Source organism: Melospiza melodia, chromosome 1 (assembly GCF_035770615.1).
Source record: "Melospiza melodia melodia isolate bMelMel2 chromosome 1, bMelMel2.pri, whole genome shotgun sequence".
Taxonomy (NCBI): domain Eukaryota; kingdom Metazoa; phylum Chordata; class Aves; order Passeriformes; family Passerellidae; genus Melospiza; species Melospiza melodia.
In genome coordinates, this window is record NC_086194.1 from 169,303,094 (window position 1) to 169,328,890 (window position 25,797).

Here is a 25,797-nt window from a genome sequence, read left to right on the forward strand (position 1 = left end):
ACATCCATTAACTAAGATTTCAGCCACACCACCAAAAGTAGGGAAATGTGTTAGATTTCTTTTCCTGAGAGTTATTACATTATTTCAAGTAGTAATATTTAGTAATTATTTAGTCACCACTTGGTAATCATTTCTCTTTCTGACCCTACAGGAACAGATCATCCAAATCCAAGGTTTCCTCCAGGATATGAGTCAGGCACACAAAAAATTGTTTTCTTTGTATTCTTATAAAACAATTTAAATTGTCTTGGAGAGAATGTATGCATGCTTTTATCACAGCATGGCTTTCAATCACTTCAAATCTCATTTCAGTTTTAGAGGAGCAAAACAACTTGCATGTAAATGGCAGCATTTGGGGATGCTGTTAAAATAACAGGAGTATGTAACTGCTTTTTTTAGGCTTTACTTACCAATCCCAAACTGCAATCATTCTTTTTTTAAAGTTACACGACCTTCAAAGTTACTTTCCATGCTGAACATACTTGTGTACCATGTTGTCAAATACTTTACACAAAAACTGTCAAATATTTATTTTTAAGGCAGATTTCCCTACTATTTCTAATATGGTTATTTCAGGCAGACCTAGAAAAACACCAAACACAACCATTTTTATTCTTTTCCCCCCTTCACCTTTCTTGACTAAAACATTCTCCACTAAATGTAGTGTAGCAATAATTAAACATTCTCTCAAGACAGCAGAAACAGCAAAAGATGTGAACTCAGGAAAGAGCAGTTCATGGAAACAATTTAAACCATCATAAGCAAAGTTGTGGGACTGATTATACAATCAGATTTATCAAATTTTTAGATTCTCTTTTTAAATATCAACACAGAGCTCTTGACTAATAGCACAATTTTCAAGTATAAAAAAAAAAGGCAATGGCCATTCTTAAAGCATCATTAATCAAAATACCACACCTGGTTGTATTCAAATAAATACAGGTCCCAAACAGAAGGAGAACCACAGAAAAAAAAATTAATTCTTGAATAATGACAAAATATTGTAAATTATAATCTTCTCATGGGTTAGGGGGTAGCATTTTTTTGCTTCTTGATATTTATTTATTAAATACAGTTTTCTGTATTTATTAACTATTTATTGATTTCTTGATATTTATTTATTAAATACAGACAGATGTACTGTATGTAGATCTTATAGCTTTCTTGGAACCATGGCTGTATTCTCCACAGTCAGAGCAGAGAAAATGCTTTCCCACAATACACAACATTACCTCAAAATTAATTTCTCAACTTTTTTTTTTTTTTTTTTTGCTTTTAATAGGCAACTTGATAAAAATATGAAAAAGAAGATGAAAAAGAAGTTAAAATCTTACAGAACTTAACATTTTGCACTGGATCTTCATATGTATTTTAGTACTAAATCTCCCCAGATTGTACAGTTTGCTGCTTTAAGTATTTGTCTCAAGATTCAAAACAAATCCACAGGAGATTTCCCAGAATTTTTTGATTGTTTTGGAAGGCTTGAAATGTGAAGATCATTTTTTGCTGCACAGAAAACTGCATTTATGGCAGTAACATCAGAACAAACTGCAAAAGGGCTGGAGGCCATCCCTGAGAGGCCTGAACAAGGCTGTACAGAAATCAACATTCCTGGCAGAAAAGGTGAAGTGGTGGCACAAATGTGCAGCTGAACATCCCATCTCCAGGTGAGCTGCACCCCAGCACCAGCATGGCAAAAATATTCTGTATAATCCATCCCAGCCAGCTCTGGTTAGGCTCATTTTTGTCTCTCATTCTGCTGATTTAAGGTACCTGCTGAGTTTTATTAAAGCATTTGTTCTGATCAGCCCCAAGATCTCTCCTACTTCACTCTATTGCTCACACAATTGTGGGAGCTCATCACTTCCATGCTCCATGACTGAACATTTTCATTTGTCATTTTACAAACACTACTGCACTTTCCATTGGACCAGCCTTCTAACTATATGGACAATATAGAAACAGACAGAAAATGAACACAGAAATGGGGCAGGAATGAAGAATAGGTACCTAATTAAAGTCCCAAATCGGGAATATGCATGACAGGAAATTAACAGTAAAAACAAGAAAAATGGGCCAAGATCCTTGAGAACAATAAAATAAAATAACAAAAGAAAATCAATTGTTCAGGGTTTATCATCAGAGCAACACTAATCAAAGTCTTGTGTCCACAGTCTCATATCAAGCCTAGAAATTCAATGCCTTTTACTTAAGCACACCTCAATTAACCTGCATGGACTCAGCATTAATACTTCAATTAATGAAAAACTCTGGAAGCCTTTCCATGGGGAATCATTCTCCTTAACAACCTGTGCTCAATGCTAACTTGTTTACCATCACAACAGAAATTCAACAGAGACACAGTAGGAAAAGTACCATGGCAAAAGCTTGGATTTCATGTAACATGAAATGAGTAATTTATCAGAACAACAAATCTAAATTGAGGGAAAGGGGAAAATTAAAAAAAAAATAAAGACTGTAGATTTCAGTACAGTTATATATTGGTGAATGATGGAGCCTGGAAAGGACAAAGAAAAATTAAAGCAAGCAATGGAAAACTCAAAGATGACTGGAAACAAGCCTGAATGATCTTGCAAAGGTGAGGTGCTGAGTCAGGCAGGAGGAAAAAAGTCATGGGAAAAACAAGTTGAAACTGCCACTAAATGACAGAAAAGGACACAGTTGCTATGAAACTGAGTCAGTGAGAGTAAATAATCTGAAAGAATCTGATAGGTGATGAGAAATCAGACAAGAAAAGGGTATGGGAACGGCAGGCATGGGTACATGTTAATAATAAAACACACCATTTTAAAATATTAACCAGCACTCTGAATTATTAAAATGAAAACAGAGGAGTTTATTCTTATGATGAAGTAATGCTTATTCCCACATTCCAGAAAATTCACAGATGAGACTGGAAAACCAACAACTTAGGTTGGAAAGAAATTGTAGAGGTCATCTTGTTCAGCCCAGTGCTCAGAGCAGGGGCAGCTTTGGTGGTAGTTTAGGTTTTTCACATCCTGTTCACTCAAGTTTTAAAGATTTCTAAAGATGGAAGTCTCAGGTTCTCTCTGGACAAGCAGTCCCAGTGAATGTTCCCCTCCTGCCTGGGAAAAGGGAGATTTTATCAGGGAGGGAAGTTTCCCAAGGCTGCAGCTCATTCCCTGGCTCTCATCCTCTGGGAAGAGCCCAGCTCTTCTTTTGCTGCACTTTCCCATTTTGGGATTGAGCAGAGCAGTAGGAATCACCCCAATATTCTTCTCCTCTATGGGCTGAACAGATGTCAGTGTTTTTGTCATTTGGGGAGCTCAAAACTGGCTTCAGTTCCAAAGAAATTATCTCTGAAATTCCAAATCAATGGGAGCAAGCACTTTCCTCAACTTGCTACAGTCTTGATAAAGATACTAATCTACCAAATCAACCAATTTCTCCAAGTGAGGAGGAGAATTTCTCAAAGCACTGACTAGAGTTGCATTAATCACTTCAAAGATTTGCATCTGGTTGGCAAATTAATTCCTCTTGTGCTTTCCACTGGAACTGGAATTCAGTGGTAATTCCAAGACAGAACTTCACCACAACAACAGTAAAGAGAAGTATTGGTGCTACTACAGTTCATTTGCTCAGGGAATGGATATTGTGTAGATCTACACAAACAACTGCATTCTGAATTCTTGAGTGCATGGAAGCACTCAGAAGGAATTTCCTCATTTAGAAATTTTCCAAGTTTTTTTAATATATAACAACATCATTACTTACGCAATACTAATTGGACTGTAAATCAAAATGTTCTTAATCAATTAATTCCCACAGAGACCCTTCTGATGTGCAGCTTTACAACTACTTTTTCTATAAATCCCTAAAAATTTAAATACTTCTGTGAGGGTGAGAGGAAATGTTGCTGGAGAAAGTGGCATGTTAGCTTCCAAGACTTAATTTTATTGTGCTATAAAAACAAAATCTTTGGGCACGTTCACTTCCCATGGAAAAGCACGTTATTATATGTGGTTTATTATCAGTAATTTAGGTCAGACTAGACACTGCAGTAGACATATCAATAAAAATAAAACCCAAACAAAAATCATGAGTAAACAAATGTACACTGATTCAATTAGCTTGACAGAACAAAGGGCTCTAAGAGATGTGATTTATATTTAAAGCAATACTAAAGGTAAAAGTATTTAACCTAAAGGAAAATGCTGGATTAGAACTGAGTGGATATTAAGTTGGTCTGGTAGTTACAGAACTTTCAATGTTTAAATTGATCACAATTTTTAAAAATCCTGTTAGATGGAATAAAGAAAGAAAAAACACAATTTCCCTTATTTCAGGATACACTGCAAGCAGCCAGCTGAAGTAGAGAGCTTAGGCTTGATCCTTCTCACCTCACATATTTCTCCAGCGGTTTGGCCTTTTTTTTTTCACTTCCTTCTGTTCATCTGACATTAGAGTGTTTTGAAATAACATAAATCACTGGGAACAAGAAGTCCAGGAGCTGAAGTTTTTATTAAAACCCAAAGCTTCTCAGATCTAAGTATTTTAGTTCATCAGGTTTTTTAATTGTGGTCAAAATGGGAATTTGAAAAGCAAGGATGAATGCAGACTTTTAAACAACAGTAGCAAGGGTACAATAATCATTAGGTTTTGGGTATAATTATTACTTGAAAACCACTCTATGTAAATCATGTAGCAGGAGTTTTATTCAATACAGAAATGTACAGAACTGATTTATGGGTCAGTGCCAGTAAAGCATTTAAACACTCTGAGTTGCAGAGATTTTTCTTTTCAATACCTCATCACCAAAAATATGAGAAAATTGATTAACACCACAGTGTTAAACTGAGATTATGCCGGCTTAAACCATATTTAAAGAATATTAATACAAAAACATATTCAAAAATCCAAATGAGATTTTTCTTCAGAAAAATAGCAGAAAGAGAAGATTTAGGAAGATGCATACCATGTTTTCTACTCGGAGCTCAAAAGGCATAGGGTTGTACACCATCAGCTGAACTTCACACACATCTCCCTGGACCCACTGGAAATCTGCAAGAATAACCACAAAATTAAGGCGGGAATTACCTAATCACAGGCTTATAAACAAACAGCAGCAGCTGAGCTGTCAGATTGCTATAATAGTTAATATATCTCTATAATCTTCACAGTCCAAGTCCTGCTCAAGAGCATTGTGTGACACAAGATGTAAATCCCAGGCAAAGCAAGAGGTGAAGGGACTGGAAATGTTCATTAACACAGCAAGAGTGCTCCAAAGAACCAATGCTTCATTGGCAAAATTAACTCATGCAGCAATTCAAAACACTGCTTCAACACATCCTTCATGTTCAACACTTAAAGGTTTCCATAATTGGAGTTTTGTAGAGTGCACATGGCCTTGACATTGGAGACCTGGAGAAGAATCAGCCAGGTAAGAAATGAACACAACAGGAAGAAGGAAACCACAAGTCCTCATACAGGCACAGCTGATTATATGGAGTAAATAAAGAGACAGTGAAGTGAAGTGGGCCAGGTGAAAAGATGAACTTGTAGTTTATATCTTAGCACAAGAGACAAGTCAACTTTAAAGATACTTCACTCTGCCAATTTTAATTTTTTTTTTGAGTTTTGTAATTTAAGGAGATGAGGCTGGACTAGTGGAAGGTGTCCCTGTCCATGGCAGGGGAGGTTGGAATTGGATTCTCTTTAAGGTCCCTTCCAACCCAATCCATTCTGTAATTCTATGGTTCTGTGGGAGATTATGGAGGTCAGAAGCAGAGATGCAAATTTTGAGCAACCATTCAATGCAAAAAGATTATTTTATATCAGCACTTCATAACCTTTTCAGCCCTCAGGTTTGTGTCTACCTTCCAAATTTCTCACAATGAACCACATGCACCTGAAGTGCAGACTTTAAACTGAATGTGGCAAGATTCTCCCTGCAAGCTGAGGATTTGCAGTCCAAGTAAACAAAAGGTGGTTTAATTACATTTGTTAAATAAATCATGATTATAAGCTAAATTATAGCATACAGGGATTAGTTCTTACTAGTTTACCTAATGATTTTAACATACATTGCTAACAATTTTTCTACTAGGATATTAAGAAATGTCCAGTAAAAAACCTGGATAATCAATATTAAGACTTTAATGCACAGTTGAAGCAATCTGTACTCTAATTGTACATTCACAATCATTTACTTTCTGATTACATTTTGCAGGCAATATTAGAGAGCTCAAGGGAGATGTACTTAATGCAAATGTTTAACTCAAATTAATGCTAGTGGAAATTAAACACATACATCCACAGATGTTAATGGGTGATATTACTGTGAAACCTGAAAAGCAAAACTGTTGATTAAAACAAAACATTCACATTCACAGTGGTACGAGATGTTCTCCACATTTCATATTTAATTGCTTATTAGTGTCCATGATGTCTTGTACATTCTGCAGCCCCCAAAACAGCCAGTGACTGCTCTGCACAGGTACAGAGTTAAACGTTGTGGATTCCTACAGCAACAGAGGCATCTGCAGGAGCACAGCAGCCCTGAATCTCCACATTCTAACAATCACTACACTGAGGAAAGTTCTGAAAGCACAACATCCAACAGGGCTCTCCAGGCCCAGGACTCATCCCTCCATGATTCATTTGTGCCAGTGATGTCAAAGCTTGGGACTGGGCCAAAGCTTCCAGCTGGTGTTTGTTCCTCATGCTGTGGGCATCAGGGTAGAAACATTTCAGGTGTGGTACCTTGTGGCCAACACCTGGTGTAGCAGATTGAGGGATCCCATCAGGATCCTCAAGATTTGGCACAAAATCCCATTGCTCAGCACTGGGGAGCCTGGTTTTCTCCCTTTCCCCCTTCCAAGATAGTTCAAAGCTCTGTCAGCAAGCACCATTGCTCCTGTGCTAGAACTCCTTTTCCCATCTGAGAAAGGCTCATCCCATCAGGTGTCAGCAGGCCAGGTGTTGATAGATGGTCAAAAAAACCCACATTTTCCCATTGACACCAACCTTGGAGCCACACATCAATGGAGCTGCCTGTTCCTATCATTGTTATTCCTTGCTTCTGGAAGGATGAAGGAAATCACTCCCTGTGCTTCTGATCCCTCCACCAGCTGTCCCAGGGCCTTGAAGTCACTTTTGATTGGTGTCAGACTTCTCTTTGTTGTTTTGTTGCTGCCAGTCTGAGCAACCAACAGCAGACAGGAATTAGAGAGTCTTTCTAGATGGAATTTTCTAGGGATGTCCCTGACCTGAAATCCTGGGAGACAGCAGACCTCCCCTGAGTTGGGTCAGGTCTGCACATGGGGCTCTCTGCTCCCCTTAGAAGGGAGGGAGTCTCCTGTGACGATCACCCTTCCTCTCCTGCCAGCAGAGGAGGTTGTGATGCAGGGTCCACGTGGTGCTGCTTTAGGAGGCCCCTCTGCCCCAGAAGGACCCTCAGCCACCTCATCAGTTGTTTGGCCTTCTTATTCCAGAGCCTCACCCCTGCTGTAGAAGGTGCCAGTCCTACTTCTAACAGGAGGAGGAACCTTCCTCCTGGTACATGCAGTGACCTGGTTCCATCCTTCCCCTGTAACAGACCCCTGACTGACAATCCCTCCACTCATCACCCTGCTGGGCTCTGAGTACATGTGCTTTGGGTTCTCAGTGTCCATCTGCTTTGGGTTCTGAGAGTCCCTCTGCTTTGGGTTCTGAGAGTCCCTCTGCTTTGGGTTCTGAGAGTCCATCTGCTTTGGGTTCTGAGAGTCCCTCTGCTTTGGGTTCTGAGTCCCTCTCTTTGGGTTCTGAGTCCATCTCCTTTGGGCTCTGAGTCCATCTGCTTTGGGTTCTGAGAGTCCATCTGCTTTGGGCTCTGAGTGTCCATCTGCTTTGGGCTCTGAGTGTCCATCTGCTTTGGGTTCTGAGAGTCCCTCTGCTTTGGGCTCTGAGTACACCTGCTTTGGGCTCTGAGTGTCCATCTGCTTTGGGTTCTGAGAGTCCCTCTGCTTTGGGCTCTGAGTCCATCTCCTTTGGGCTCTGAGTCCATCTCCTTTGGGCTCTGAGTCCCTCTCTTTGGGTTCTGAGTCCATCTGCTTTGGGCTCTGAGTACACCTGCTTTGGGTTCTAAGTCCCTCTGCTTTGGGCTCTGAGTGTCCATCTGCTTTGGGTTCTGAGAGTCCATCTGCTTTGGGCTCTGAGTCCCTCTCTTTGGGTTCTGAGTCCCTCTGCTTTGGGCTCTGAGTCCCTCTCTTTGGGTTCTGAGTCCATCTGCTTTGGGCTCTGAGTCCATCTGCTTTGGGCTCTGAGTCCCTCTCTTTGGGTTCTGAGTCCATCTGCTACTCCACTGCACAGAGAGGGAGGTGACCACTCTACTCCACCCTGAGCTTGTCAGGCACAGCTGTGTCCAGCTGTGGTCCCCACAGCTGGGAGGGACACAGACAGACTGGAGAGGATCCCAAGGAGCACCACAAAGGTGGTCAAGGACTTGAGGACCCCCCTGATGAGGGATATCCCCTCTAGGGTGAAGAGAAGGCTCAGGGGCAGTATCATCACAGTATTCCAGAACTTCGAGGGCTGCATAAAGACAACAGAAGCTCTTTCCTCACAAGGAGCCACAGGAAGACCAAGGGTAACAGACACCAGTTGGACTGAAACAGGTTTTATTTTCTTACTATTTTTTTTTTTTGTTTTGTTTCAGTAAGAACAGTGATTCTGTGGAACAACCTCCTCAGGGACATGGTGGAGTCTGAATCAATGGAGGTTTTTTGAGATGAGATTGAAATCCCCTATGAAAAATGTGCCAGGGCAGGGCTACAGAATTGTTCCTTGGGGGAAAAGGTTTTGAAAGGCAAGGTAAAATGAGCCATATTTGTACCAGCTAATACAGGTATGACAGAGCTGCTGGATTTACTAACAGAACTGTATTATATATTCTTGCTGCTTTAGACTATCAGCACTCAAAACCAACAAAACACTTCATGTCAAAAATCAGGAGGTTTATTTTTTACGACTAGCATGCTATTAAAGCAATTTAACTACAATATAATTATCCCTGTTATTTTTTCCAATCAGAAAAGCTTATCAAGTTGAAAGCTGAAAACATTTCAAGACTTTCTAAAGGGTTTTGTTTCCCTTTGGTTTGTCAGCAGTGCTTGATTTCCTTTGCTGCAAAACAATAATTTAACCAAAATATGGAGTACTATCCCCATGTAAGACAAACAGTTCATTTGTTATTCTGGTTTTTAATTAATGTTAAATCCATGCCATTAAATTACTCTCATTAATTTCAAACTTAATAAATTTCTCAGCTTCTTTCAAAAGAAGTATCTGCTTTTATTGTGTATTTTCTTTTGTTTGCTGAACTTTGAAACATTAGAGGCTTTTAGCAGGGACTGCAGTGTTTATATACTTCAAAAGACAAATGCTGTACAGGATCAGAAGCAATCAGACATCTCCTTAGGCTAAATAAAAACCTAAAAGAAGAATATTCAGTGTAAAATGTAAATCTCTTACGGTACACAAAGCACCAAACAAATGTTAACCAGTTCAAAAATGCAGGTTCCTTTTGTACCCATCAAGGAATGAGAATATTGCTTTGTACAATTATGTGACAAAACTGGGAATGAGGTTTTATTTAAATGAAAAAAACACGACACGGTATAGCTAAGAGATTAAATGGTGAAAATTTAATATTAATTAAACTTTCAATGAATTATTAAGAGAAATCAAGAGAGCACTTTAAGATGTTCCCCTACATGCACATTTTTTCAATTTATCCTTTAACTAATTCTTTTTAATCTTTTTTTAATTTCTTAGCCTTTCTCTTTTGAAATCAAAGTAGTGCTGCAGCAAAGTCACACTGAGCCAAGTGCACCCAAACTGCCAGATCATCATCCCTGCTCTGCACATCCCAACTGTTCCTGTTTCAGCTGTTTATTGAAAATACACATCACCATAAACCCAACTGAAAAATGTGCATGTTCTTCTCAGGGTGAGGGATTTCACCTTATTGATAACCAGGTCCTCAGGAGGGGCACAGCCCATTTTTGTTGGAAAGGGGAAACCACAGAGATTCTTGGAGAACTGACCCTGTGGGCAGGCACAGTCCACATGAACAAGGAGCCAAGTTAAAACATCCTGCAAATTTCTGAAGTTTTTACAATCAGTTCTGTTCCACAGTCACATAAATCTTTTCTGTGCTGACACTGATGCCTCTGGTAAAAATTATCACATGTGATAGGCACAAAAGCCACAAAAAGAACTACCAATATTTGTAACTTAATCCAGGATTTAAACAAACTTCTAATCTTTTTCCAATGGCACAATTACTGCACTGAAAGGCTTTATAATCTTTATAAAAAGAAAATCACTAATATTCCTAACAGGATATAAAACCTTTTCCTGGCTGACCTGTCCTTGAGTAAAAGGGACCAATCAGACAGTTCATCACTCTGAGTTTATTTTAAATCAGAATAGGAAAAGGAAAAACCACAACAGTGCATTTTCCTCAGGGCACTGAAATTGTGGTGGCTGCCAAGCAGAGCATGTCAGAACTAAGTTTTCCTTGAATTCTCTTTTGTTTGAGAAAGAAATAAAACTAGTTTATCTCTTCTTGAAAAATCAATATTACCATATATGAGACTTTATTCCTCTTTTGAATATGAAACTGTGCCCCAGAGAAAAAAAGATTTGTTCCTTAAGGGCTTAAGGCTAAAATACTGATTATCTGAAATGAAAGACAGCAATGTTCAGGTTTGCTTTCCTTGACCACAGAAGATTCTCTAATTTAACAAAAGAACAGAAAATACTGTAAATTATTCTTACCTATTTTCTTATTTCGTTCTTCCCCACGACTGTGAGCAATAATTGGAGAATATATAAAGGGGCTTTTGGTTGACACATTCTGACCAAGTAAACTTTTCATTTTGTGAGGTCGGAGACTGGTTGGGAGGTTCAAGAGCTTCACAGATCTGGTGAGTAAAAATAATTTGTAATTATTTCATTTATTCTATTTTGTACCAGGTGACTGTGTTAAAAAAGAACTGATAAATATGAAATACCAGTCTGAGAATAAAATACCTGAAATGGAACACTTGAAGCAAACATTTACAATAAAAAAGGAAGAAACATCAACCCAAGGAAACTGCAGTTTCAGAAAGCTCTCAGAAAATAAATAACAAAGAAAAAAAAATCTTCTTTAGAAACAACAAAACCAAAACTAGCCAAAACAGTGATTTGAAATCCAGCTATTAATTTTTGAGTACAGACTGAACCACAACGCCAGTGCAGAAAGCAGCCAAATATTCAACTTAAACCCAGACTAGAATCCAGACAAGATTTCACTGGGCAAGACAAATAAAGAAAATTCTCCACAGTGAATAAAGCTGATTTTAATACAGTGAAAATGCAGAGTTGCTGCTGGAAAGAAGAAAATGTCCCAGAAATTTGAGTGGGTTTGTTAAACAACCAGAAAGCAAATTACAAATAGAAAACAAATGATCTATTATATTGCATCCCTGCTAGGCCCAATTGCTACAATGCCATGCAGGGAAATCAATACTCTTCCAATGCTCAGGGGAAAGTAAAGACTAAATTGTGGGCAGAAGAACAAGCAATAAATTGGTGAATATTCAGTAAAATCAGCAGCATTCTATAAACCTGTAGGACACCTAATTACTTCAAATCAGGAACTCAGCACAGCAAAGAACAGATATATCAGTATCACACTAATAGAAAGTAGACACACTCAAGAAACCAAGATAATGTGTTTCTGCTGAAAAATAATGCAGCTGTGAGAGTAGCACTACACTGACAACTTCTCTCTGTGAATAAAAACACCTGATAAGAAATTACTAAATAACACTAAAAGTGCGTTGAACAAGAAATAAATCACATCCATATGTTACATGTTGGTGATAGTTAATGTCAGCATCAAAATCATATGTAAAATTACAGACAATGAGCCTGAGGAATAAGAAGGAAACTGTAAAATACCTCTGATATTTCATATTTTAAAATTTCTTCTATAGAATTTTTCTACAAATAAGAATGCAACTTAAAGCAAAAATGTGAATTATAGTTATTTGAGGAAACAAACACTGAATTTGATGTAGAGGTAATAAAAAGGAATTTTATTTTATATACAGAGGAAAGTGCTTTGGCTCCTTCGTGGTTATTATATAAATACTGGTGGATAACCTGCTTTACCTGAATGCATGACAGTGGAAGGAATGTTCCTCAAACATGTATCAGAGAGCTGTACCCTCACAGGTCAGACATAGAAGAGAGCAGATTTTTAATACCTTTGTGTGAAAAGCTTCAGTCATGTCCCCTAGCCTGACACCACTGAATGCAAGTGAGTGACAATTAAGAATTACTAACTGATTTCACTAGCTAGCCAGAAGATCAAAATCCTGTATTTGGAAAATGTTAATTAAAAACAACCTTGCTTAGATGGGAAAGGAAAAATATTATTATTTTTTAATAAATCTCACTACACTAAGTAAACAGAGGGAAGGGGAAAAAATGGCACTGAGTCAATTTGTAGTAGTAAGAAAAATGTGTGAAGACAACTAAAAGCAGCAGTGCTAAAAAGGAAGAAAATTTTCTGCTTTTAAATATATTAGTAAGACAATTACCTTTAACATAGGGAAATTATAAAAATGGGAATAGTGCATTACTTAATCTGAGAAAATACCAGATGATGATTTTATATTGAACATGAGTAATAAAATATAAAGATTTTGCCTTGCCAAATCTCTTCTATTGCCTTTGAAGTACTGGGGAGAAAAGGTAACATTGCCACTGTGTTCCTATTTCACTGTGGCATTTCCATGTCTGACAGTATTTTGATTAAGAAATTCACAGCCAAAATAAGCACCCCACATTAAATGGATTAAAACTCGTAGACCATGAAATGCCAACAGTAAATAGAAGTCATCCCCATCAGTAAATGTGTGTTTCTACAGGGCTCTAACATGGATTGAATCATAAGCTGAGGTTATTCAACATTCATCAAAATGACATTTCCACACATTTATAATTGATGTCACAAAAATTAGCACGATCTAGCTCAGAGAGCTCTGCAGTCCAGCAGCACAGCTGGTTCCAATGGGCTGGGCAGCTCTACAGCACCAGATCTGCTGGGCAGATGGAACCAGAGCCTTTATATCTAAATTCAACTAACATTTTATTGGAGCACAAATTTTTATTACTATGGCTTTTATAGAAATTTTAACAGACAAGAAGGAGGAGAGGAGCAGCAGTCCTTAAATGTTAAATAAAGTTGATGCTGGGTTCCTTGCCCCATGGCAAAACAGGAGCTATTCCCAATATTCCAAGCACAGCCAGGTCAAAACAAGTAGATAATGGAAGTGGATATGTTTGTCCCCTTCTCTCAGCATAAAAAACATTTTAATTGACATGAAGTCTTTCTCACTGAAGTCTTGGGAATCTCTTGCCAGAGTTCTGACTGGGCTCTTCTTCCAGACTCTTCTCCCAGGTAACAAGCGACAGGATAAGAGGAAACGCCCTCAAATTGCACCAGGGGAGGTTTAAATTTGGTCTTAGAAGAATTTTCTTCATGGAAAAGGTTGTTAAGTATTGGAAGGGGCTGCCCAGGGAGATGGTGGAGTCACCATCCCTGAAAGCGTTCAGAAAATGTGTGGATGTGGCATCTGAGGACATGGTTGAATGGTGGACATGGTGGTGGTGCTGGGCTGGTGGTTGGACTTGATCACCTCAAAGGTCTTCTCCAAGTTTAATCATACCATGGTTCTATGATGCTATCACTAAATTCATTACTCCCATGAAGGAGGATTCAATCAGTATTTCCTCCATTTTCTTCACTATTCAACATACCTCTTCTGGATTGGAATTATCTGTCCTTCAAAAAGAAAATATTCCCTTTCAGTCTTCTATTATTGATACCCAGTGGCTACTTTCTCTCTCTCTGTTTCTCTCTAATGTCATGCCAGGCTTCAACCTGTTATTCATTGGCCTGACTGCAGGATGTGCCTGAATGGAACTGAGATTTAGAACAAGCCAGTGAAGGTCCCAGCTTGAAAATGCAGCATCTGGAAAGGGAGAGGTACAAAAAGCACCATTTCCAGGTGAGTTCCAAGCTCTGTGGATGAAAACTGCATCCAACTCATGGACTTGCAGTATTGAAATGATCAAGTACTCAACTAAAATCTCAGCTGCAGCAAAATAGCTTCCTTCAATTGAATAAGAAACTCTTGAAGGACAGTTCTTCAAAAAACAAAACTTCTCTCTTTCTGAAACTAAAGGCCACAAAGTATTTTCTGGTCAAAGGCTCTATTTTAGATCAAGAGCTTCTCAAAACAATCTGACATTTTGACATTTTTCCATGTTCCTGTGATCCACATGCATAAAGTGAGATGACTGCATCCTTTCAGTATCCTTTAAAATTTGACAGGTACTGTGAAAAAGCTAAAGATTGTGTTTTGGTCTTACTTCACAATAGGCAATTTGGTGAAGGGAACAGGAGGTAGCTTCAAACCATCTGGAAGAGTGATGACTTCCATTGTCCCAGGGCACTTTGCCGTGTAGCTTTCCAAGCTCTGCGTGACATCTTTCTTTTCTAGAAAATAAAAGTGGAAAACAATTTCAAACTCACATTTAATTGAGACTATAGCCTTTTTTTGTACAAAATAACTCAACTGGCATGCCAGCTAATTTCTGCATTCAGCACTTGGAGTAATGTTCAACCTCGACAGATGGATCAAATATAATTAAGTGACCCTAAGCAAAAGAGTCTTCTGGATTTCTCAGAATTTTTCAAGTGCCAGTCTATACCTACTTTTTGTTAGAGTTTTTTATTGTCAAAATACAATTTGTTACCATTCTACCTATTAAATCTATATATCCAAACAAAACAATCAGCCTCACACATATTAAGGTTATTAATAATAGCATTGTATGGGAACAAAGACTGCTCTGAAATATTAGATTAAATAATATCAAAGGCAATGAAGAGAAACAAATTACTTTGGATGTTAACTTGTGTGAAAACTATCTAATCTTCAAAATAATTACACTGTGTTATGCTACTAAATCATAACAACAGGAAAGAAAGTTTTTCTTTGGTTTTGCTTAAAAATACAAGAACATTCAAACAAATATATATTATTTGGGTTATCTTCAAGAATGTACAATGATTGCATATTAGTTTTATCCAGCAATTATTTTCAATAATACATAAAACTGTGTCTCCAGAAAAAAAATAAGTCTCTTTGGAAATATAAAGCCTCAACACAAAATTGTATTTGATCTTCATGGTGCCTTCCAACCCAAACCTTTCTGCAATTGTATGAATCCCTATTTCTCTGATGAAATGGAAGACTGCAAATAGAGAAAAGTCTGGCAGTGTTTGTTTAGAGGGGAGAACGAGGCAGCTGAAAAGATCTTGTTTAAAAGTGAATATTCAAAGAGTGTTGGAAGGAACCTTAAGGTCCAATCCCCCTGCCATGGGCAGAGACACTTTTCACTAAACCAGACTGTTCCATGTCCAACCTTCCACCAGGCTGTTCCATGTACGTGCTACCAACAGAAATAATTATTCAATATCAAAACTGTATCAGGAAAATACTTAAAATAACAAAATACTCAATGATAAAACTCAATAGGAAAGGGAAGGGTGATAACAATTAGCTATCAGTAGTAGTACTACCAGAAAAACCTGCTTAGAGGTGTACTGGGTATGCAGCAAGGTTTTGGTAGCAAGGAGTGGCCTCTGGGAGAAGGCACCAGGGTATTTCCATTCCAGACAACCCCAAAGCAAACCTGCTGCTGCCCAGAGCTGGGCCAGTCAGTTATGCTGAGAGAATACCTCTAAGAAAGGGTAAAAAATGCTCACAGCAGCTGTGAGAGGGAGGAGTGAGAAAAATGGGAAAGAAACATATCCTGTAAACCGTGCCAAAAATACCAAAGCCTGCCCAAAACACCATCTTGGGCCTTGAAAAGCACAAACATCCAGCAATGCTTGTGCTGCCCACACCAATCCAGCTCAGTTTGTGAATTCTACAGCCACAAGGAGTACACACTCCTTCAAAGCAAATCAACATTGATTGTAATCCCCTTCACTATGGAATTAATGGCACATAACTGACAAATTGCCTTGCTCATGTCTGTGTTTCACTGAGCCATTCCCCACTTTTTAATTGCCTGTAGGGAATGCTCCCAAAATCCCATTAATTAGACATCCATACAGACTCAGAGAAGCACAGCACAGGCAGGAATTGTAGTGGTTCAAGGCTGAGTATTACCATCAAAATTTCAGGTTATTTGCCATATTATGAGCAGGGGCACACAGTGCAAGCAGAATCCACCCAGATGGAAATGTTCACAGCTACCAGGAATGATGAAGGTAACGCTTCAGCATCTGCTTAATTGTGCTTGAAACCAAAGGTCTGCCATGCCAGAGCACTGCCTTTCATTCCCTAGTGTGAAACACTGCCAGTTACTGTTCTCAAAGAAAGCAGGCTGCCATTTGCAAGAAGAATTTGTTTACAGATTTTTGAATCTTATGGTTATTTCCTGGTAGCAGCTCCCCATGCTTTCCATGAGAAAAAAACCAAACCAAACCATTTTTCCATGTTGATGTGGTGTGAAACACAGCTTTAAACATGCCAGGCCAGCAGCTCAGTTCCTTTTTCTTAGCACCACATCTCAGCCAAGATGCTGAAGGAATCCACATCAGCAGGACACCATGGGAAGCATTCACAATGCAAAAGAGCTGCCTAATCCTGCCCAAGAGCCACTTCTGAAACCCAGCACTGGAACCTTCTCCCTCAAGGAGCACCTGACCTCTGTGCCTTAATGGTTGCCAAAAACCTTGTCAAAACCAGGACAAACCTGCTACAGAGATTGCAGCTCTGAATTCTCACAGCTTCTGGCTGCCTGACATCCTGATCTGACAGAACCTCCTGGCAGGAGCCACTGAACTCCTCAACCTCAGTCCTGACCCACAGTGAGGAGATTTCTGTGATTGTTATCACCAGCACTTACCTTTTTGAAAAGAAGAGACAAAAACCAGCTGCTCTTGGAGGTCTTTACCCACCTGGTGCCTTCATGCTCATACAGCAGGAAGGCAATCACCACTTGATCCTGTGACCTGAGAATTCACCTCAACAGCTTTAAAAGCCTGTCCTGCAGCTGGGAGCACTACTGGATGCTCTTGTGTAGGTATTAGAGACTCATTTATTGAGTGAGGAGTGACAGCTTATTTTCTCATCTGGATTAACTATGTTCACAATTTTTTTGCCCTCACTTTCTCTCCAGACTGACTGAAAGCCCAGGATCACAGAATGGCTGTAACCAAATAAAGCTGAGCAAAGCCTCTGGCAGCACTGGCATGTGAGCACATTCTGCTCAGTTTGTTCAGTATAACCCCACTGCATTTTCCCCATTTCATACCAAATTGGCTTTGACTGCTTCTCACAACCAAAAAATTTGCCATTTTTCCCACCCATACTCTTAGAATTTCATTGCTCAACTACTTCACCTCAACATAACAAGCACTGTTTTTGTGTCCAAGCTGCTTCAAACCTTCTTCTAACATGAGAACACAAAAATCTGAGAGCCTCACATGCACAGTCAGAAACCATTAGTGATTGAAAGCTACTAAATGTGAAAAAGACAAGACTTTCTGCTCATTTCACAGTCCTGTGGAGCAATATTTCACAATAATGGAGCCATTGAAAAATCAGACCAGGACAGGACAGAAGGTCAGTTATAGACTGACGTTTTTAAGCACTTCAGTAACTGTGATTTAACAGTGTAACACAAACAGCAGTTCATGTCTTGGCAGATAACACAGAAAATTGGAAGAACACAATTGTTGTAACTGTGCTCTTGAATATTTGAAGAAATTTAAAATAGCTGTACTTGGGTTCAGTCACTACCCAAGGCAAAGAACAAAACCACAACATTTGTTCTTTGGCAACAATTGGCTGATGTTGTGTTGATCAAGTCACAGTGAACCCTGCAGGACAATCTACAGCCAGGTGAAATAAAGAAAGGGAACATTTCCTGTCTGACCCACCAATCCCACTGGAACAACTTCATTTCCTTATGGAGCTCACTAAAATATTGAAAACAAATAGCTCAGCACCTTCTGACTCCAATTTTACCTCAGTGATAGGCCCAGAATCAACATTTTAACAAAGCCCCTCATTGCCCAGGGTGCTTAGTGCTGGCTGAGCTTTCTCCTCCCTTGAAGACATCAAATAATGGTCACAAAGGAGAAGTCTGAGGAGAGCTCCTGCAGCAGTCCTGACCCAGCTCTCTCAGGACAGACTCAAACATCTCCTTAATGAGTTAACAGAAATATATAACAAGACAGAAAAGGCAGTCTGATGACAGGAAAAAAAAAAAAAAAAAAAAAAAAAAAAAAAAAAAAGAGAAAAAGCAGTTTTTGCACCCATAAACACAAATATGGCCTTCCAGTGCATGGAGGGAATGTACAAGAAAGATGGAGAGAGACTTTTTACAGGAGCATGTAGTGACAGGATAAGGGAAAATGGATTCTGACTGACAGAGGGCAGGTTTAGATTAGATATTAGGAAAAAACCCTATTTTCTGAGTCTGGTAAGGCTCTGGCACAGGTTGCCCAGAGAAGCTGTGGCTGCCCCATCCCTGGAAGTGTTCAAGGCCAGGTTGGATGACACTTGGAGCAGCCTGGGACAGTGGAAGGTGTTCCTGCCCAAAGCAGAGATGATAACTTTAAGGTTGCTTCCAACTCAGATTATTCTGTGCTATTTCCTTCACACACCCACACAAAATGAGAATTGCTTGGTGAGCCCTAGAGAAGAGAAGTCCATGTCTACTTCCAGGGAAATCTTCAGTCTCACTCTGCCATGAAAATGCAGTGTACTCTTTAAACTAAAGAATTTCAAAAAGGCCACAAAATACATTAAGACCCTCACAAAAGCTGCAGTAGGAATTGATTTTTCACAGACAGCAACCACCACACAGCTTTTACTCTGCAGTTAATCAGATTGTAGGGGGTGTGCAAAGCTCCTCAGCCTTTCAGGCAGTGCCTGAGCTCTGGTTTGGGCAGGGAGCACCACATTTGTGTATTCAGGGCATCCCCCTTCCCCAAGCACAGAGCCAGAGGTGTGAGCAAAGCACCTGGGCAGGACCTGCAGGATGAATCCACTCTCATCACCAGGGCTGGAACTGAGCAGACAGAGCAGCTCCTGTCCCTGCAGGCAGCACCCTCTGCTTCTCCACCCAACTAACCCTGACAGGGATTGGGGGATGGCACTTTCTACATTTATTTTCTACCATTAATATTTTTCTGAAAAATACATGGAGCAGGTAAGCACAACTTCAAAGTGCTCAGAAATCTCCTACTTGAACAAGCTGCTTTGACAGGAACACAGGAACCCTGAGGGTTCATCCCATTGCTGCAATAAATGTGTGTGTTCCCCACAGACTCCAAAGCTTTCTTAGGGAGATAGGCACTGGCAGCCACCAGAGAGTATGAATTCCATTTCTTTAAGAAATCAAGCAACATAAATCACTAAATAATCACAGCAGAGACTAATAAAATTCACTGTTTGACACAGAGAAGAGCAGAAAGTAGAAGAAAATAATTAATCTATGCTATGAGAGAGTTAGATCTGCTTTCATGAACAGAGCATCATGAACTGTATCAGAGACTGACTCCACCCACACAAAGGATTCAGTTATTGGCTGTGTAATAGCTCATCTTTGAAAAATAAGTTCTCAATTTACTACTAATTTTGTGGAAAGAGGAAGAAAATATTTTATACACAAATAAAAATAGCTGTCTTTTAGAAGCAGAATGTTTTCCACTTCTAAAAAGACTGCCACAGAGACAAAGAATAGGAGGAGACTAAACACATCACAGTCTTCCATTACCTATAAAACCCTTCCAAGGGTTTTAATAATTGTATAAAATTCATACACATGAAGTCCCAGCCAGTTTGCAGCCAAATATTTCTATTTAAAACCTGACTTGAAAAATTGACATAGCTGAAAGACAGTTCATAAAAGACACCATCAAAATTTCAGTGTCTGGTTCTCCATCATATCTCAGAACTTCATACTGCATACTTTCAATACTAAAAAAATACATTTTGTACACACAAAATCAGTATATAAATCACTGAAATCAATACTAATTTTTTCATGTTAAGGAATACCAGGAGTCCCACCATTACAAAAAGTGGAGTAAATTAGACATATATAACTTCTCTAACAATAAATGAAGTTCAGGACTGCTGCAAAGCTGCTTATGGGCAAGGCAGGTTTTGTAAATATTCCCAGATACAATGGTGTAACTGATAAACACGTCTGATTCTGGATTTTATGTGGAAGAAGCAGAGGGTGGAAGGAACAACACATTGATTTTTGCAGAACATTTTCCCCAATATACTGTTATGCACAGGAATTTGGCCAGAAAGGTTTATCAGGATTCAAAACTTCAATGCCTCCACCAGTGATCTAAACTTGCTTCAGAATAGGATGGTTAAATTGCTGAAAAAACTGGGAAACTGGCTGAAAATTTAAAATGAAGACATGTCAGCTCTCTCTCCAAACGTACAGTTGATTTTTCCCATCCCTCTGTAAAAACATTTCTTCAGTATCACTCCCACCCCTCTCATCTTCCCCTGGCACATCCAATCCCACCCAATGGACATCACATGGGGAGCTCACTGAGGTACAGGGATGATCCATTTTTAAACATGGATATTTCTTTTTCCATATAAACTGCCAATTTCAACAGCAGCCTTGACTCCAGTGCTTTAATTTGAATTTAGGGTGAGAGAGCAGTATTGAGTCTGTTAAATGTCATATAAAATATATTTGAAGTTTAGTAATATAGCACTTCCTAAAATAGCTTCCTTTGGTACAAAAAAAAAAATAGCACTTAATAATACAGCACAAATTCTTCATGTCTTCATCTGTCCAATTGAAGTAGCTCTTCCCCAAAGGAATTTCTTTTTTTTTCCTGGAATAAAAACCTTGCAATGTGCCTCCATTTGCACACCTGTATATTTTCCCACAATTAATTGAGGGAAATCACATTTCTTCAAGATCAGAGGTACCTACATGAAGACAGCAATTTTGGACTAAAGCTCAAAGACTTCATTTTGTTCATGAGTGACCTTAAAGAATTAATAGCAAATTTTTGCCATAAAAAAGCACTATTTTACTGTAACAATTGATCTGCTGATCACAGCCTAAGAATCTGGCTATGGCATTGGCTGGAGTTTTTGTCTGTACCTCACTGACACACAAGTCTAAGCAAAGATAAATCCTGTGTGAGACTTTCAGGCTGTCTATAATGCTAAATATTTGATTCACAGTACATTGTTTTTGTCATATAACATATGACTTTAAAATTTGTTGCGTTTCATATTTAGTGCTATGCAAATGAATTTGAATCTTTTATTCCTGTTGCTAGTTTACTCCATTTCATTCAAACTTTCAAAAAAAAATCAGAGTCTAAAAGACATGTAATTCAGGTAAATAAATTACACCCACTTAATAAAGCAGTTTGAGCAAAGCTATTAAATAAGTTGGCTTGTCTCTACAAAACACAAATTCCAGGGAGACATTCTAAAGTGGGGGGTTAAAAAAAGCAGGAAGAAGTGTAGCAGGAACACAGCAGTGCTGAAGTTTGACAGCACAGAACTGATGAAAACACAGAAGCAGATGAAAAGCAGCAGAAGTCACAGTGCCATGATGAATAAAACTTAACTGGCTTCTAAGAAGTCTCCTTCTACTTCAAATAAAATCTCCCAAGTCTTTTATTCCAACACATCAGATAGCATTTCCATTCAGGCTTTTTTTAATATATTCATTCTTAGACCACACTGTGCCACTGCTATACATCAAACACACAAGGTGACAAGTCTGTTTAATTACATTTTTATACATATATATACACACATACACTTATTTATATATAAGTACACAGGCACGATATGGCATTAAGCTGAAGCTGTGAAATATTTCAAAGTAATGGCTAAGAACTACCCAGGCTGCTATAAATATTCCCTGGTAATTACACTGTAGATTTCCATCTTCATCCTGAAATCAGTCAATTTGAATATTACCAGACCAACCAAAGTAGCTCCCTTTTGAAAGGTTTATTGGTTGGGCAAAACCAGCTTGCAGGTCTTTGTCAGCTGAAATACAACACAGTGCATTAAAACCAGTTCATCAGTGTCAGTAAAGTAAACATCACTGTAACTCTGAAGTTTACATCAAGTTTTAATTTGCACTAAATTCTCTGTTCAGTCTGATTAAAGCATCATTCTCTTTACTCCTTGCAGTCAGTAACATTTACCTTTCCAAAAATGAATTTACACACTACAGATGATCTATGCTGCCCTAATTTAAATGCAATTTAAAGTATTTTAAGCATTGCAGAACAAAAGAAGCTACAGAGCAGAGCAGTTGTGCCTTCATTGCAGAGCTTGGGGATTACCTGGGACAGCACCAGCAGACTCTGGAAGAGCAGGAGTGCAACACAGGATCTCTTATCCTCCACTCTCAAGTAACATCATCACAATCAAGTCTACTCTAGAAATTCTAAATAACCTTGGCTTGGCAACAAATTGTGATATTGTCACTTGTGCAGTTTCCTAATAGCTGACATCTGCTTTGACAAGTGCAGCTTTGGGCTGGGGTAGAGTTAATTTCCTTGACAGCAGCTGGGCTGGGGCTGTGTTTTGGGATTTGTGCTGAAAAGTGTTGATAATACAGGGATGATTTGGTTCTTGCTGAGTACATGGCTGGGAATCTCTTTCCTCAGCACCCCAAACTCATTCACTTACTGTTTCTATCTCTTCTAATCATTAATGAACCAACATACTCATAAATGTTTTTGTTGGTTTTTTTTTAATTCAGGAATACTATATCAACTAAATCACACTCATTTCAGTGCTCCATCATTCCTTGACAATAAATCAGGCTTCAAAGATGCTCCAACCTCTTCCTATTAAATCACAATCATCCACATACCTACCAGTATTTACCAGAGCTTCTTATAATGCAACCAGTACTGAGCCAAATTTATTGAAGCCCAGAGGGCTTCAAAGGATGCAATTTGGTTTACCTCACTTCAAGAGAAGCATCCATGACCAGGGTCACTTAGTCAGTACTGAGAGGGCCACAGATGTGTAGGGGGAGTGATGAATCTTGTAAAAACAATCACTGCTGTGGCCAGGGTCACTAGGGAGACTGTGACACAGATATATCAGTTGGAAGAACTTCCATTCCTCTTGAACTCTTACAAAAACACAGCAATGCACTTGCCATTTGTAATTCTAAAGTGAGGATAAAAACACTTTAAGAAATTAACTGCAACTGTAATTCAGCTGTTTAAAATTAAAATGCTTTTAGTGCCTTTGAACCTTATCTGGTACCTGAAATTTATTACTGTTCATTTTACAGTTCAGATCACTCCCCACCATAAACCACCTCTAATTACATTTCAAAATAATTTCCCAGATTTATTCTCTGTAGAGGAAGGAGCAGCCTTGGAATCTTCTTTCCTAAACAGAAAACCTTGATCCAAATGTTCTGATACAGCTCAATCTTCCCTGAGTGTCTCTTTCCATACCTCAATTATCTTTCAGTTCTGGCAGGCTTCCTGCTTCTGTGTGAAGTTATTATTTTTCATGACTTGAGCAAGTTACACCTCAAAATCTTTTCTGGGCTTATGTCTTTATTTGTAATATTTATAATCTTGTTTTCTCTAACCTAAATATAAAAAACAGGAAAAAAAAAAAAAAAAAAAAGAAGAGCAGCATGATGAGAATAGGCAGGAGAAATGGCAAACAGAGGGGAGAAATGGTGAGCAATCAGCTCAAACTGAAATGAGCTGAAATTCTCAACAACTCTGGCTACAGCTCAGAAAACATGGGGGAATCAGAAAGTCACAGCAAGATTCGAACAACAGAACAGGAGGCAGTGAGGTGAACAGAGTGACAAGCTGTTCCAGCAGTCCCTCAAAAAAAAAAAAAAAGCCATTTTAAATTGTTCCATGCCCAAAAGTTTTTTATGGACTCACAGGTTATTCCTATCCCCTGCTCCAGTGAAATTCATTTACCCCAATCTCTGTGGGGAGATAGAACCCACCAAATTCCTGTGCAGCTTCACTTCATTTTCCCAGGTTTGGATGGAAAGTCAGGACACTACAACTTTAAGTAAAGATCCTCAGAAACCAAGTCTGGTCCTTATTGCTGCTTGGCAGGAGGGCTACAAAGGGTTAAAGTCATTCCCACATTCACTTGTGGCCTAGCTGTCAATTTTCAGGAGCCCAGTTTAATATTCTTCTTTATTTTCCATACTTCCACATAGCAATTTGAAATTTAAATGACACTGAGGGAATGCATATGCAATCAGTTCTATAAATAAAAATGTCTAAAATACTGCATAATTTCCTCTTCCAAAATGCAAGATGGAAAGACATATTTTAAGAGTTGTAAGACACCACGTCTGACATCACCAAATTACACTCAGTCCAGGTTTAGCCATAATTCCTGAAGATGAACAAGGTTTGGGGTTTCTTTCTTAGATCAAGCTCATAAATTCTTTGCAGAGGGCACAACCTCACCCTGCCCAGCTGATATTTCACCTGAGCACAGCAGGCTGGAAAGGAGAAGGTTCCAGAATTATGGAATGGTGTGGAAACCCTCATATTAATGGTGTGGAGACTCTCAGCTACCAACCAGTCCAAGCTGTCAAGGCATCAAGGTGGCCTTCCCAGCCAACACTGGCAAGTCCACCCCAACTCATCTACAGGATGAGGGGAACTGAAACAGCATTCAGCAGAAATTGTGGCAGAAATTCTTCACTAGTTACAATGATCTTAGTCCAGGCTGATAATAAACATCTTTAAGAAACATGATTCAGGAAACAACCACACAGAGGAAGGACAGACACACCAGGATGTTCTGGGAAGTTCTCTCAAGAATAAAGAATCCAAATCCTTGATCAACAGACGAAAAATTACTTCTGCATGTTTAATGCAGATCATCATAGAGTCAGCAGTTTAATTCATTGAGTACATGACAGAGCAGTGGAGAGCTCAGATGTGAAGGCTGTCACCTCACCAGAAGACTGCAAAGAACTCAAGTGCAGCAACAATAACCATGGGACAGGAAGATCTTGGCAGAGCTACACTGATAAATATTTCCCAAACAACAAAATAGATGAACCTTGAAGATCTTTTAGGAATTAGCCCACAAAACAAAGAATGGAATACTCTTACTCCTAGTTCCATCCCATGCTATACATTGTGAATGAGAAAACCACCCCAGAACATGGAGATCCCTGCCAGCAGAGGCAAACAGCAGGAATCCTGAAATCCTGGAAACCTGCTGAATGTCTGAAAGAACATGAACTTGCAGGGGTGAGGGACTGTTCTGATCTGCTCCAGCTGACGAGAGACAAGTTTTGCCTTGATCCACAAATGCAGGAAGGAATTAGGTTCTGAACATACCCAAAAAGAAGACTAAAACACAAACAAATGTTGGGATCCAAAGTGACAACTCAACTTCATTTCTTCATAAAGGAGGAAAGAAGGAGAAAACAGAAAAGTAGGAGAATGCCAGCAATGATGCTGAGAAGCACAGGAAAGGGTTACCCCAGCATGGCCCCAGCACTGCTCACCAGGGCCCTGGGAGAAATCCCTGGCATGGGGAATTCCCCAGGTCCCTCCCAGAGCTGCCCAGCCAGGGAGCAGAGCCAGGGCAGCAGCACCAGCAGGGTGGAGCAGCCTCACAGGATCAGCCAGGACAGCAAAGACTCCAA

At 39.1% G+C, this 25,797-nt stretch overlaps 1 protein-coding gene across 2 annotated transcripts in view; it reads right to left on the bottom strand.

Moving 5' to 3' along the window:
• Positions 1-25,797, bottom strand: part of TRAPPC9 (trafficking protein particle complex subunit 9) — a 452,774-nt gene that overhangs the window by 397,374 nt on the left and 29,603 nt on the right. For both annotated transcript variants that reach the window (XM_063174628.1, XM_063174619.1), the window contains exons 10-12: positions 14,455-14,581; positions 10,804-10,949; positions 4,958-5,043 (exon numbers count right to left, since the gene is read on the bottom strand). In XM_063174628.1, coding sequence (XP_063030698.1) covers positions 4,958-5,043; positions 10,804-10,949; positions 14,455-14,581 — 359 coding nt within the window. The remainder of the gene's footprint in view (positions 1-4,957; positions 5,044-10,803; positions 10,950-14,454; positions 14,582-25,797) is intronic.